The 13,688-nt window shown below is 41.2% G+C and overlaps 2 protein-coding genes across 2 annotated transcripts in view; one reads left to right on the plus strand and one right to left on the minus strand.

The window, feature by feature from the left end:
• The first annotated feature begins 1,710 nt into the window (after nucleotides 1–1,710).
• On the plus strand, nucleotides 1,711–7,085 carry smarcb1a (SWI/SNF related BAF chromatin remodeling complex subunit B1a). The gene is made up of 9 exons (XM_070965404.1): nucleotides 1,711–1,837; nucleotides 3,172–3,283; nucleotides 3,521–3,650; nucleotides 3,978–4,115; nucleotides 4,447–4,574; nucleotides 4,685–4,851; nucleotides 4,976–5,166; nucleotides 6,302–6,433; nucleotides 6,634–7,085. Exons 1-9 carry the CDS (start codon nucleotides 1,754–1,756, stop codon nucleotides 6,671–6,673), a joined length of 1,122 nt encoding a protein of 373 aa, XP_070821505.1. The 5' UTR covers nucleotides 1,711–1,753; the 3' UTR covers nucleotides 6,674–7,085.
• A 1,979-nt stretch (nucleotides 7,086–9,064) lies between these two features.
• The window catches only part of LOC139332460 (stromelysin-3-like), a 32,295-nt gene continuing 27,671 nt past the window's right edge, over nucleotides 9,065–13,688 (minus strand). Inside the window, 6 exon segments of the mRNA XM_070964430.1 lie at nucleotides 9,065–9,235; nucleotides 9,418–9,508; nucleotides 10,061–10,256; nucleotides 12,180–12,273; nucleotides 12,404–12,477; nucleotides 12,566–12,631. Of these exon segments, the coding sequence (XP_070820531.1) occupies nucleotides 9,148–9,235; nucleotides 9,418–9,508; nucleotides 10,061–10,256; nucleotides 12,180–12,273; nucleotides 12,404–12,477; nucleotides 12,566–12,631 (609 nt within the window). The 3' untranslated portion in view covers nucleotides 9,065–9,147.

Genomic DNA, 13,688 nt, shown 5'->3' on the forward strand with positions numbered 1-13,688 from the left:
AATTGATAACCGATTGAATATCACCGTGTAGATTTCCTTCTAACTGGTGCTAAACGTTTTACACTGGACCCTGAGATATTTCTGCTTTCTTTTTGGACAAGTTTCAGGGATGAAAACCACTTGAAACCCACTTTATCTGTGGTGAAACCCAATAGAGCAGTGTTACAAACATTCATCAGCCTTCTTTTCCTCTGTTATTTCAGTGGTGCGATAGAGATCCTCCTCCATTCTTGCAGTGCAACAGGACCATCAGTGCGCCACAGTATGTTAGTCTGTCTGTCAGTACTTGACTTCACTGGTTCCTACTGAACACATAAAGTCTTTTAAAACAGCTGACATGATATAGTTTCATTAAAAAAAAAAAAAAGGTTAATTAATTTCCTAAAATAGCTGGTCACATTCCCTCTCTGTATTGTTTGGTTGGAACAAAAAAAGTCAATATTATTGGGCCTTTAATTAAAAATGATGTCTGCACCCTGATCCAGTGTTTCTGCAGCAGCTCCATCTTTAGGTGTGCTTGTGTTCTCTGAGAGCGTGAACATTGTGCACAGGAGTGGAACTTCAGCTGAATTTCCTGACCCGCCAAGCGTTTTACGTGCTGTTCAGGTTGATGTTGGACTGGTCTGTGTGTCGTTGTAGCCCGTGTTGACAATGAAGTTCCTGTTGTGATTTGACCTGATTCTGTGCGAGTTTGAACAAAAAGGCTGCGTTTACAAGAAAAAAAAACCTAAAAACTGGAAACCAGCTGGCGTGGTGTGTGTTTGTTTTATTTTTATTTGACCTTTTGTTTAGTTTTGTTCCCCTGAACTGTGCTTGGGTGCCATTTTCCATTTTAACAAAAGGATTTCAAAACTTTTTCTAACTGCAGTCACTTCTTTGTTTTACTTTTCCTACTTTTCCCGAGAACACAAAACCCATGTAGAATATAAAACTGTCCTTGATTATGTCTTTGTTTATTTATTGATTTGTATATAGAGATTTTGTTTTGCATTGTACATTCTCTCCTTTCTTGGTTATAGATTAATATATTCATGTATATACGAATAAACATTAAGTTTATAAAAGTAAAACAACTCTTTCCTTTTTATTATTACCTCCTGTGTTCAAAGATTCAGGAGCTGAGATGGGAATCTGCTTCTGCAGAATTTCTGCATGACATGACACACTAGGGAAATTTACCTTTAAAAGTTCAAATAGGGTAAAACTTCTCTCATGCTCAAGATGTTCAGTGTACATTGTGGCACAAATGCACAAATCTTATAAATATGTTAAATATACATAGATAGTGAAATAAAATCACACAGTAAAATAATATAAAGGTGAGGTATGGGGCATGGGTATATTCCCTGGTGCCAGGCAACTTTGTTGCACATCATCCCCCATCTGGCTCTCTCCTTTACAATCAAAGTCGTAAAATGACCCCAAAATACAACAATAAACAAAACAATAAATAATTGGAAGTGCAAGAAATGACCAAGTTTTATATTAATGAACATACATTTAGTCCATACTTAGTTAAAAATAAACCAGTGAAATTATTGGTTTACAAGGTGATTTCAGAACTTTAAGATACTGATTTGAATTAAGAGGAAGTAGTGTTAGTTTGATTTATTGGTTTGTTATTTATTTGTAACTGATTAATTTGTAGCGACTGATGAATCGATACGTTATTGTTACGTCATCTCTCAGCGACCGGACGTTCCTGTCCTTTGCGCCTGCGCAGTCGGACAGAGCTTTGTTATTTCATTTCAGTATGGCGCTTAGCAAGACGTTTGGACAAAAACCGGTCAAATTTCAGCTCGAGGAGGATGGAGACTTTTATATGATCGGATCGGAGGTAAGTGTTTCACCTCTTTGACAAATCATTACTTTAATTATTTACTTATTCGGTATATATGTGAATCGTTTATCCCGGCAGCCGGTCCGCTAGCAGCTAGCTAGCTAGGTAGCCATGCTAGCAGTCCGGGAGAACAGCGCAGGAAGACTCATTCATTTATTTTGGGTTTATTTTTAATGTAACCGAGAGTTGCCTCAATGAGAAAACACACTAACCCATATGTAAATGTAACGGAATCGAGACTGACCTGAAATCGTGTGTCCTTCTCCATAGACTCACCCGTGTTTCGTCATTGAGCTAGCTAACGTTAAACAGTTAGCGCTAGCAAGCTAACTGTTTATCCAGCGCCAACGCTAAACAAAACAACACGGTTTTGCTCTGCGTTATGCACCGTTTGGTTAACTTGGCACACGGCAATGTAAAATCCTAACACTCATAACTACGTAATGAGATCCATATTTAAAAAAGCAAACAGATGTCTAGTATATAGCAAACTACGTAATTAAAGCACCTCTCCTACAATAGCTGTACATGTTGTCTGGAGTAGTTATGCCGGACTCTTGATCCTAAATTTATTATAAAGGGTCACAGAATTTCGATAGCTGTGATGGCAGACACTGTAGTGTGTAGGTACTCAAAAGTCACAGCTCTCAGAACTTGTGACCTATTTTCAATACTACAGATGTTTAATAACGTGGGTATGACTTCTTAATGTTAGAATTTAAAAGCTGATTGGTAACAAAATGTAGGTAAATTGCACGAAATATATCATGTAATTTACATGCTGTGTGCGAGGATTGGGTTATAAATCTACAGTGACTCTCACTGACATACATATACTGCAGTTGGCCGGATTCAGTATTTATTGTAGAAAGACTCCCATATAATTAAAATAGTTTTATCAACAATAAAGCCAATCCACAGGTCAAATATGATTGATCATACTGGAGTTAAATAATCCAGATGAACTAGATTATGAAAGAGCACAATGAAGGAAATGTCATCCAGGTGAATGTGACAATTCATAAACGTGAGAATTTATTGTGATACACATTTCAGATGATGTTAACATGTTGTATATATTGTCATATACGTTTTTTGTTGTATATTTTGTACTGTCAACAATCCAAACACCAAAGATATTCAGTTCACTATCAAATGTAGGCACATCTCTGAAACTGGAACCGACAGAGAAGTGACTGCAGTGATTTATTGATTATCATCAAGAATCTATGTTTAGTAATCTGCCTTCATGCTCCGCTTTTTGTATCTGTGTGTGTGTGTGTGTGTGTGTGTGTGTGTGTGTGTGTGTGTGTGTGTGTGTGTGTGTTCAGGTGGGAAACTACCTCCGTATGTTCAGAGGCTCCCTGTATAAAAGATATCCATCGCTATGGAGAAAACTGGCATCAGTAGAAGAACGGAAGAAAATAGTGGAGTCATCACACGGTCAGTAGAGTGCAGTCTTAGCACGTCTACAGCTGGGTGGGGCTGTGCCAGGCTTTGAATTCCCATCATTATCTCTTTCCTCATGTGTGAGGCTGTTCTATTTAAAAATTCCAGTCAATGGAATTGAAAAACATCTGTCATTTGAATAATACTGAAATTAAGCGTTATTGTTTTGTCATTTAACTTGCCTGCTCAGTTGTTGTTTCTGTTTTGATTTGCCTTGTTCTTGTCGTTCAGACCACGGCTACACTCAGCTGGCCACCAGTGTGACCCTGCTGAAGGCGTCAGAGGTCGAGGAGATCCTTGAAGGAAACGATGAGAAGTACAAAGCTGTCTCCATCAGCACTGAGCCCCCCGCCTACCTCAGGTACCTCCACCATAGCCACTTCTGAAGACATTGTTCACACAGCGCTGAGTCTGTAAAGTGTTTCTAATGTTAATGAAGATGATTAACAGTAAAAACTAATAATAAAACTGAGAGTGTGCAGTCTACAAAGCATTTTTGATCAGGCTAATTTGGAAATCAGAGATGCTCCAGTAATTATTGCATTACTCCCCCTCCTTAACATAGCTGAGGAAAATCATATGTTTTTAACACTGAAAACATTTCAAAATGTTGTGTCCGCGCTGAGGGAATTTGACATGGAATAAACAAAAAGAGCAAGTTATTTTGCATGGTTTTGTCTGTCACCAGGGAACAGAAGGCAAAGAGGAACAGTCAGTGGGTTCCCACGCTGCCGAACAGCTCTCACCACCTGGACGCAGTGCCCTGCTCCACCACCATCAACCGCAGCCGACTGGGCCGCGACAAGAAGAGGACTTTCCCACTGTGGTGAGCAACAGGAACCTGCTAGCGTTGGACAATATGTTTACGTTTTCCAACTGGTGACCTTCAGCCCGGTGATTGTTTGGATACATTTGTCCAATCAACCAATCGTAGAACCTCCACAGGGGCTGTGTCTGAAATCACTCCTTCATTCACTTTCCCCTCTGTTACAAACACTCAAAAGTTTATGCTGTATGGAGCTGTAAACTGAGATCAGGGACACTTCTGAAACAACATTATTTTCTGTTACTAGTGCATCATTACTGAGTGCTGTATATAATGTTAGATGCCAGATGTTAGATGTAAGCTTTGCCCCCTGTGTATTTGTCTCGCCCAGCTTTGACGACCACGATCCAGCCGTGATCCATGAGAACGCCACTCAGTCTGAAGTGCTGGTTCCAATCCGTCTGGACATGGAGATCGAGGGACAGAAGCTCAGAGATGCTTTCACCTGGAATATGAACGGTAATGGCCCATCATCACCCTCTCTCAGCTCTGTAGTCAAAGCAAAGACCTCAGGGCATTGGGAGCCAATATCAAAATGTAAAAATTTGTCATCTTTCTGAAATTTTCAGAGAAGCTAATGACACCTGAGATGTTTGCTGAGATCCTTTGTGATGACCTGGACCTCAACCCACTGGCCTTCGTCCCCGCCATCGCCTCTGCCATCCGACAGCAGATTGAGTCTTATCCAACAGACAGCATTCTGGAGGACCAAGCGGACCAGAGGGTCATCATCAAGGTGAGTCTACACTGCCTGTCGCTCATACTGAGTATCTTTTTAATGTTTTCATGCCACACATTCTCCAGAGTAACACAAGATAAGTCATTTATGGGCCATTGTTTCTCCCATGTTTGTGTTCTAGTTGAACATCCATGTTGGGAACATCTCTCTGGTGGACCAGTTTGAGTGGGATATGTCTGAGAGGGAGAACTCTCCAGAGAAGTTCGCCCTGAAGCTCTGCTCTGAGCTCGGCCTGGGCGGCGAATTTGTCACCACCATCGCCTACAGCATCCGCGGTCAGCTGAGCTGGCACCAGAGGACGTACGCCTTCAGGTACTGTCTCACCAACACAGTGAAATGTGTGATAGAAAGTATGTTTGCTAACGTTTTGAATGCTGCCATTTTCTGTACGGATGGTGTCAGTATCAGATCGAGTCTCACCCACCAAGCTGTTATGTTAACGGGCTGTGATGCCATGACGATTTGTAATGTTGTCATTTTTAGACATTCCTTCTATCACATTTTGAGAAGTTACCTGTGAGTTTTACAAAGGGTTCGTAATTTGATGTTGCTGTACAATGAGAAGTGAGACACAGTTCCTCCTCCAGTCTGAAAAATACGTTTGAGGTTTTGAAATTTTTAGAGTTGCTGAAAAACAGTGTGGAAATGTCCGTTCTCGTGTTACACCTCTGTTGTTGTGTACGTTGTTGCCATGGTGATGTGGCTGTGACCTTTGACCCTATCTTCTTTTTGTCATGCTCCAGCACCTGACGCATGTTGTTGCATTTCAGTTTCTCATTTTAAAGCAGCAAATGTCTCTATCCGAAGGTGTTTTTATAGAACGTCCAGACTGAGGCTGAACGGGGTCAACCTCTGATGTTCGTCTCTGGGTGAAATGTAGCCGACAGTCGGCTGTCTGAGTTTCCCAGGATGTGAAGTAATGAAATATTTCAAAACCCAGACAGCAGCCCTGATCTCTATCACAGTTAGACATCTGGTGTGGAAGAAATGTTTTATTTTCCTGCTTTTATTTTCTTACTTCATGATGATTAATGAAAGGGCAGCGCATGCACGAAGCTACAAAAACACGAGCTCAGATCTGTTATTTTACCTCGGCTTCTCACGCGTGTTTTCTCATGTTTCGTCTGTTTCCGTTGAGTCGTCGTGTTTCCTAAAATATCACCGAAGGCAGGAATGTGGTTTTCTTTCATGATGCTAATTGTTTTACTTACATGTCATAATATTTAGTTATTGGAACAGGAATGATGCCACGTGTTCGTCTTTGAACCTTCAAGCACAATTTGCAGGTTTGGGATCTGCTGCAGCTTCGGGGGAAAACGTGACTCCACCTTTCACAAATGATTCAAAAACATCCGTTCTGAGTCACATGAAACCGTGATGGAGTTCTGCGGTAACATAAACCCAGTCCAACTGAACTGTCTTTGTTCTTGTTTTTGGTGTTTTGCAGCGAGAACCCTCTGCCCACAGTGGAGATAGCCATTAGAAACACAGGGGACGCCGACCAGTGGTGCCCCCTGCTGGAGACCTTGACAGACGCGGAGATGGAGAAGAAGATCAGAGATCAGGACAGAAACACAAGGTGAGCGTCTGCTGTTTGGTAGACCTCCATGATAGAATTGACTGTTTTTGGAAGTCAGCGATTCACTAATTAAAGCCAAATAAATTAAAGTTAATCGAATGAAGTAAATATATGGGACAGCTGCAAAGCGTGGACACTTTTAGACTGGTGGTCTGAAAAAGTCAACAGACTAATCAATAATGTTCCTGTTTGCTTCGCAGGCGAATGAGGCGACTGGCGAACACAGCACCTGCCTGGTAGATGATGCAGCATCGGCGCCCCCCCACAGAGCGGTGCTCGCCTGGCTGAGGTATGACGTCACGGTTTGCAGCATCAGCAACGAAGATGTCCCGATGTTCCTCCATCAAGCGCTGGATGTCTTTCCTGCTCCGCCGGGTTCTCAGTCAGCTGTTCACCTTCTTTTTTTTGTTTTGTTTTATTATTATTATTATTATTAATGTTAATATTGTGTTCTGTTTGGCAAAGCAGAGGTAGAAAATGTCCCTCCTTCATGTTTCCCTGATGACCGTCAGCGTGGAGAAGCTGCTCTCTCACTTTGACCACTGACTCTCTTTACCTGACCACAGAGGGAGAAGAAACCACACAACCAGTCTCAGATAATATATTGTTATGTTGTATTTGTTGTCTTTTTGTACATTTTAATAATTCTTACAAAATAAAAAAAAATGAAAGAGCTTGTTTTCCCATCTGGTGATATTGTGCATCGTGACACTGCTCAGGTTAGACAGAGGAATGACTTTGATAATATTGTTTTGAGCAGATTTTTGACTCTTTTAACACTTATTTGTACAAGTATTCAGTCTGAGCGGTTTGTCATTTGTATTTCAAAATTGTGATTTGAAAGCGTTTTGAAATCCCGAGATCTCGTTTGTAATTACAGCTTGCAAAATGAACAGTGTCAAAACAAGCTGCAGCAGGTGATCTTTTAAGTTGGCAGATTTCCTCATCTGAAGCTAAAGAACATTTCTCTGACTAGACAAAACAACAATGCATCCTGTCTGTAGCCTGGTTAATGAGCTCTGTGTGGGCAGAAGCTTTGGTTGAAGATGAAGCACCGCTCTGTCATTTTTGAATGTTTGGAGAAAACTTGTAAAGGCTATGTATGTTTTTTTTTTAGCGATCTGTGTGGTGTGGTGGTCCACCACTTTTGTCCAGGTTAAAATATCTCAACCATTCCTAAATGGATTGCTCTGAAAGTTTGCCCAGACATTTACGGTTCCCAGAGGATGAAGGTGTCTGAGACCCCTGACTTTTTCCTCTAATGAGTTTGACATTTGTGTTTAAATGTCTCAACGGCTGTTGGATGGATTGCAGTGAAATTTGGCGTAGACATTTATGTTCCCCTCAGGAAGAGTTTTGATTACTTTGTTGGTCGTCTGACTTTTCCTCTTGCACCATCATCAGATCAAAACTTCATTTTTGTGCAATACGTTGGCGCAACATTCCCATCAGCCTGTGGTGCAGTTTAAATTGAGTTAAATGTTAGCACGCCAACAGGCTGTACTACTATGTTCACCATCAAAGTACTGCTATGGTGAACATGGTAAACGTTGCCCCTGCTTAGCGTTAGCATGCTAATGTTGGCATATAGATAAAACAGTGTTGTGTTCAAGTGCAGCCTCACCAGCATGGCTGTGTGTACGTAAACAATCTATGATCGCTCAAGTCAGTGTCGGACAGTTCGCTCTGGTTGTAGAAATGACAGCTGGTGAACCTGTGAACTTGTGAACTTTGTGAGTTGCCAAATACACAGCGGAATAATAATTGGGGCTAAACTGGTCGATGTTTCTGTAGAAAAAGAAGTTTAATTAGAAGTTGACCCTTATCTGACAGTTTCATTTTTTCCCACAAACTTGGCAGAATCTCAAAAACAAGCACCTGCATTATTCTGTCAGATGAAGGAAGTAGAAATGTTACAAAATTCCAATTAGCTATTTGCCTTAAATCATTCAGCCCTATATTTAAGCTTTTGTGAATTAATTCTTCATTTAAAGACTAATTTGTGTCTCAGAAAGCAGCTACATTGCATTTTCTGTCCCATAATAATCTTACTGTACATGCTCCTTTTCCACCCTGACAATTGAAAAAACATGCCGTGAAACGCAGAAGTAATTCCTTAATGTTGACCCACATCAGCTGTGACTAATGTTTGTGAGCAGGGCTGCCTTATAAGGGATGATGAAGGCTGGGTTTTGTTGTTGGGGTCCCACAGAGACTTGTTTGCGTGTTGTTGTGCTAAGCAGTTTCCATTTTGTCCCCAGTGTTTGACCTACAAAGGCAGCGGGTGAAAGTGCAGAGTGTGCAGACGGGCCTGATGGGATTTCAGGCAGTCGGCAGTTCTGTGAACAACAGCCGGGAAGAGTTACGGGTCAGACCTGCTCCTCTCACTTCATCCTAAATAATGTACGAACATCAAGTTTACATGTCTGGACATTTTAGCACGTCATTGTTTGTTTAAATGATACTTTTCATCCTGAAAAAACTGAAGCACAGTCTTCTTAGTAGATCATTAAGACTTGCTTTTTCGTCCAATTATGTTCTACTGTGTTCTCATTAATGCACATGAACGCTGGATAGTGAGCACGCTTACTGTGAACATGCTATAAAAAAGTTCTACATCTTAATTGTCTTCTGCTGGGACTCCACATCCTCTGACTGTCCTGTGTCATGTTTCCGTCTGCTGGTTTCTCCTAACGTTCGAGGTCTTGGTGCTGTTAGTCATCCTGCAGCAGGTCTCCACCTTGCTGCTCTGTGTGGAGGGGACGGTAGTCTGGGTCCTCCGGCCGGTCAAACATGGCCCTCCTGTAAGGAGAGAATGGGGCCGTGTGATCTTTAGTACGAGTGGAAAATCAGCTTCATCAGGACACACATCTGCTCTGATTGAACCCTGCGTCCTCTGGCCACTGCTTAATTTATGATTCTTGTTCATGCTTCTTGTATGAAGTTAATTCAAAGGTGGACTTTTCCATCAACAGAACACTCACAGAAGTTCTGGTGTCATCAGCAGCTTCCGTCCTCCCAGCTGGTTTGGAAACACGTCTTCCAGGAAGTAGTACATGTGACCGACGCTGATACCTGAAGAGGGAAGAACTCATCTTACATCTGACAGCTGGAGGAGTTTGTTAGATCACTTCAGTGGGTGTGTTTGTGTTTCAAATAACAGCGTCTACATCGTGATAACATTTAGTTCACGTTAAAGGAAAACTCAAGTCACATTCTAGATTTGTTGTCTTATCATCAAATCCTGTGCAGATCCAAACCAACACTGAATGTATCCAAAGCCTGACATTTTCCTCTGAGCTCCGCTGTTGTCCAAACACTTAAAAACACATCAGTGAGCCACACTGTTGCACTGGCTGACATGTTCCTTCATTAACATGAACACACACACACACACTGTAGTTTATTTTGATCCAATCCCACACACACTGCCCCAAATACAAGCGCACCAAATGTGGATTCATCTGCTGCTGAAAATAGTCCCTGACAAATGCCCTCTTGTTCCTCCAGGTCTACTGTGCAACCTTCATGAACTGTCCTATCAGCCACACGTGAGCAGATGCTCGCCCAGGGTTAACAGAACAAGGTCTGGGTACATCAGATGTTTTTGGTTAAAGGTCTTTATACCCAGGAGGTCGACCACGATGGAGTTTCCGAGCAGCAGCGAAAATCCCATCAGCACCCAGGGGAGAAACGGGGCCTGGAAGTTTAGGAGGCCGAAGAAGTTCATTCGTATGAGTGGGTGTCTTCTACTCCACACGTACACCAGCATGATGATGAAGGCCTGACCCAGGAAGAAGACGTTGACGAACAGACCGAACAGCTGCAGGCTTTCAGGTTAAATACAACCAATCACTTTGTTTGGCGTCCATTATGACAGGAGAGGGTCTGTTTTAGATGGAGGTGTTTCTCCAAGGTAAAACCAGCTCTGGTGGCTGAATATAACCTCACTGTTTGAATCAAATCCAACTTGTTGGAGTGGCAGTTAGCTAGAGAGCAATTTTATGGAAGGATGAATGGGCCAATAAAACGTCTTCTCTTATTTTAGCCCGTTTCTGCCAGGAAAAGAAAGCCAAGTGGATTAAAAGAAAGAGAACTCTTTAGTGAAGATAAAACATTTCCATCATCTGACCTGGCAAAGGTCTGAGGACCGAAATGTTGTATCTTTAATGAAGTTTTTTTTTTTTTTTTTGCAAGTAATAGGACATGTTGCAGGAGTTCTCTTTCTCTTGTCTGTGGATATTTCTTCCTATTCGCCCGTCAACAAGAACCTGGAGGTGTGCATGACTTTTTACAGTTACGATCGTTCATAAACTGTAATCTTTATTTTTCTTTGTCCGGCAGAAATGGGCTTCCATACGTGTACTGCATGTTGTAAGGCAGAAAAAACTGTTATGGCACATTTCTGCCTCCAGAAAAGTTGAATAACAAAACGTGAATATGTAAAGTACTGGAAATTGATCACTCAGTACTTGATGGCATGATGCCCTTGCCTAAAATGTGAGTGTTGTCAGACTGAAGTCCTAAAACTACAACAGTTTTCTCAGCACTGATGTTATTGTTTACTGAATCCTGAATCCTTCACAATAAAAGCCCACTGATGACATTCCTTTCATTTCAGTGAAGCATGTTACTGTCATCCTGATAACACACTCAACACTGTAGTATCCTGATATTACAGTCGAATTAGTCCTCATACACCAGCATTTACAACTGCCCATGAAACATAACACGACTCCAGGAAAACCCATAAACCTGCACACTGACTGTTGTAGAACAGCCCAGAGGGACGTCTGGTAAACAAACCCAGGACTGTATCATTAACCTGGAATGTGAACAAGAGCTTCTGGCTGCAAACTGCTGATCATCAGAGGAGACAGGCTGCATATACAGTAGCTGGCTTTCAGTGGTGCATTTACTCCAGTATCGTGATAGTAGTAGTGATAAACTGAAGGATGGAGTTTCCCTTTATGAGAAAATTCTCCTTCTTCTTGAGTTAAATAAACTATTTCAAAACCTCTTAGCTTAGCTGTGAAAGGCATCATCACAACGCTGAAAACAGGCTGTTTCTCTGACCTCATGAAAAGTTCAGGTTCTCACAGGCCATCGACAGTACAAACATGATGATCTTACATAATATGATACATTGCTGTAGATTAAAGTACCCAACAGTATTTAAATGAGCTCAACCTTAAACATCTACAGCAGCAAAATGTGACACACGCATTAATGCAGCAGTTATATGAATCCAAAAACATCAGATACAGAAAAACTACTGACAGGGAGTGTTTTACTGCACAATGAGTACTTTTACTTTTCATACTTTGAGTACATTTAGCTGATAAAGCTATGTATGGTATACTTAAGCATGGTTTAATGCAGTATTTTCACAGTGTGCTATTGATACCTTAAGTAAAAGACCTGCACGCATCTTCCTCCACTGCTGGCTTTATGTGCTTTTAGGAAGACGACTTTGGGCATCTAACTGAAAACTATCAGCCCTCAGAACACACTAAATAACTTAAAGGGAAGAGATCTTTGGCAAAGTTAGCAGGCTGATCTGAAAGCTGCCAGCTCAGAAGGACAAAACCTATCCTACCTTTAAGGTTCAGTCTAACTGAAGTACAAAAAACACATTTGACCCTTTCAGGAGTTACTGAAGGACATCATGGCAGTTAGTTTAAGCATCATTGCTTTCGAACTTTGGGTTTTACGCTGTTGTTTTGCTAAATGTGTAAAAGGATACAGTCATCACGATTCCACCAAACAGGAACATGAAAACAAAATCTGCTGTCCTTCCCCGGAAACAGCCTTCCTCCAGCATCCGACAGTATCGATACCTTCGTTTAGTTAAGGACTGCTGCAGAGTTCCTCCTGTGACAGTGCTCATGCTGCCATTGAAATCTATAGTCGTGTTTTTATAGATAGACTGAGACATAAATTCTGAGGAAGCGCTGCGATGAAAGATACAGAAAGATGATGTTGAACACGAAACTGAATCCAAGAGAACCAAAGAAGAGGAAGCTGGTTATCAGGCGCCATATCTGAGAGAAAGAGAGAAACAAAGAGTGGAAATATGAAAACGTACCAAAGACTCACGTTTTAATTGTATTAAATATCATTAAATGTTACCTGGTATCTTCTGATGATGAGGTCTGGATTAAAGTAGAGCTGAAAGGGGGTGATGACCTCAAGTTGCTAAAAAATAACACAGTTTGAGAGTCAATGCCAAGTTAGGCATGAAGACATCAATGCTACGTTTACTTTTACGTTTTTATTTTATTCTCCTTACATCCTGATAGCAATCATTAAATCAAATGTTCACAGAAAATATGGTATGTTTGGCTGTTTTGCAGGCCTGTAATAAGCCCGTCCAATCAGATGAAATGATTGGATGGTCTACCTGCGCTCAGTCTGCCCTTGTTCACAAGGCGAGCCAGATCTCTTGCTAAAGCTACAGCGAGCTACTTGCACAAGAAGGGCAGAGACATACTAACGTGGCAGCTTGACAGCTGCGAGTACTAACAGCAGCCACGTTCAGCCATGTTTCATATTCATGCTGATAACCTTCAGTGTTGTCTTACATGTGAATGAGACATGAGGTAGTCGATACAGTTAGCAATAATCAGTTCAACTGCTTTCATCTCTTACTTCTAAAATGAGTTCAGTTGAACTCCTGAACTGTTTATACTTCATCCAACAGCTCAACTGTTTTCAGCATTTTCACTTCAATGGAAACTTCAGCTTGATTATTAACCTCATCTGACACATTAACTACAACCCTCGTTCCAGGAAAGTTGGGACACTGTGCGAAACATAAATAAAAACAGAATTCAGTCATTTCCAAACAAACTGTTTACTGACAGCAGTTTTACAAAGTGTTCCTGAGTCCATGTACTAATGCCCTTCATACAATCATGTGTTCACCTTGTTCCATCCTCACTTGTGAATGACTGAGTCTTTCCAGGATGCCCCTTTCATACCAAACCATGACACTATCACCTGTTACCAGTGAACCTGTTTACCTGTGGAATGTTCCAAACAGGTGTTTTTGGAACATTCCACATCTTTCCCAGTCTTTAGTTGCTCCTGTCCCAACGTGTTTTAAATGCATCACTGACATCAAATTCAGGATAAACAGATATTTACAACAACCAATGATGATGACAAACATTAAATATATTGTCTTTGTACTGTTTTGAGCAGAGTATTTGTCAAATAAAATTAGGAAATTATCACATTCTGTGTCATTTAT

The sequence above is a fragment of the Chaetodon trifascialis genome, chromosome 6 (assembly GCF_039877785.1).
Source record: "Chaetodon trifascialis isolate fChaTrf1 chromosome 6, fChaTrf1.hap1, whole genome shotgun sequence".
Lineage (NCBI taxonomy): Eukaryota > Metazoa > Chordata > Actinopteri > Chaetodontiformes > Chaetodontidae > Chaetodon > Chaetodon trifascialis.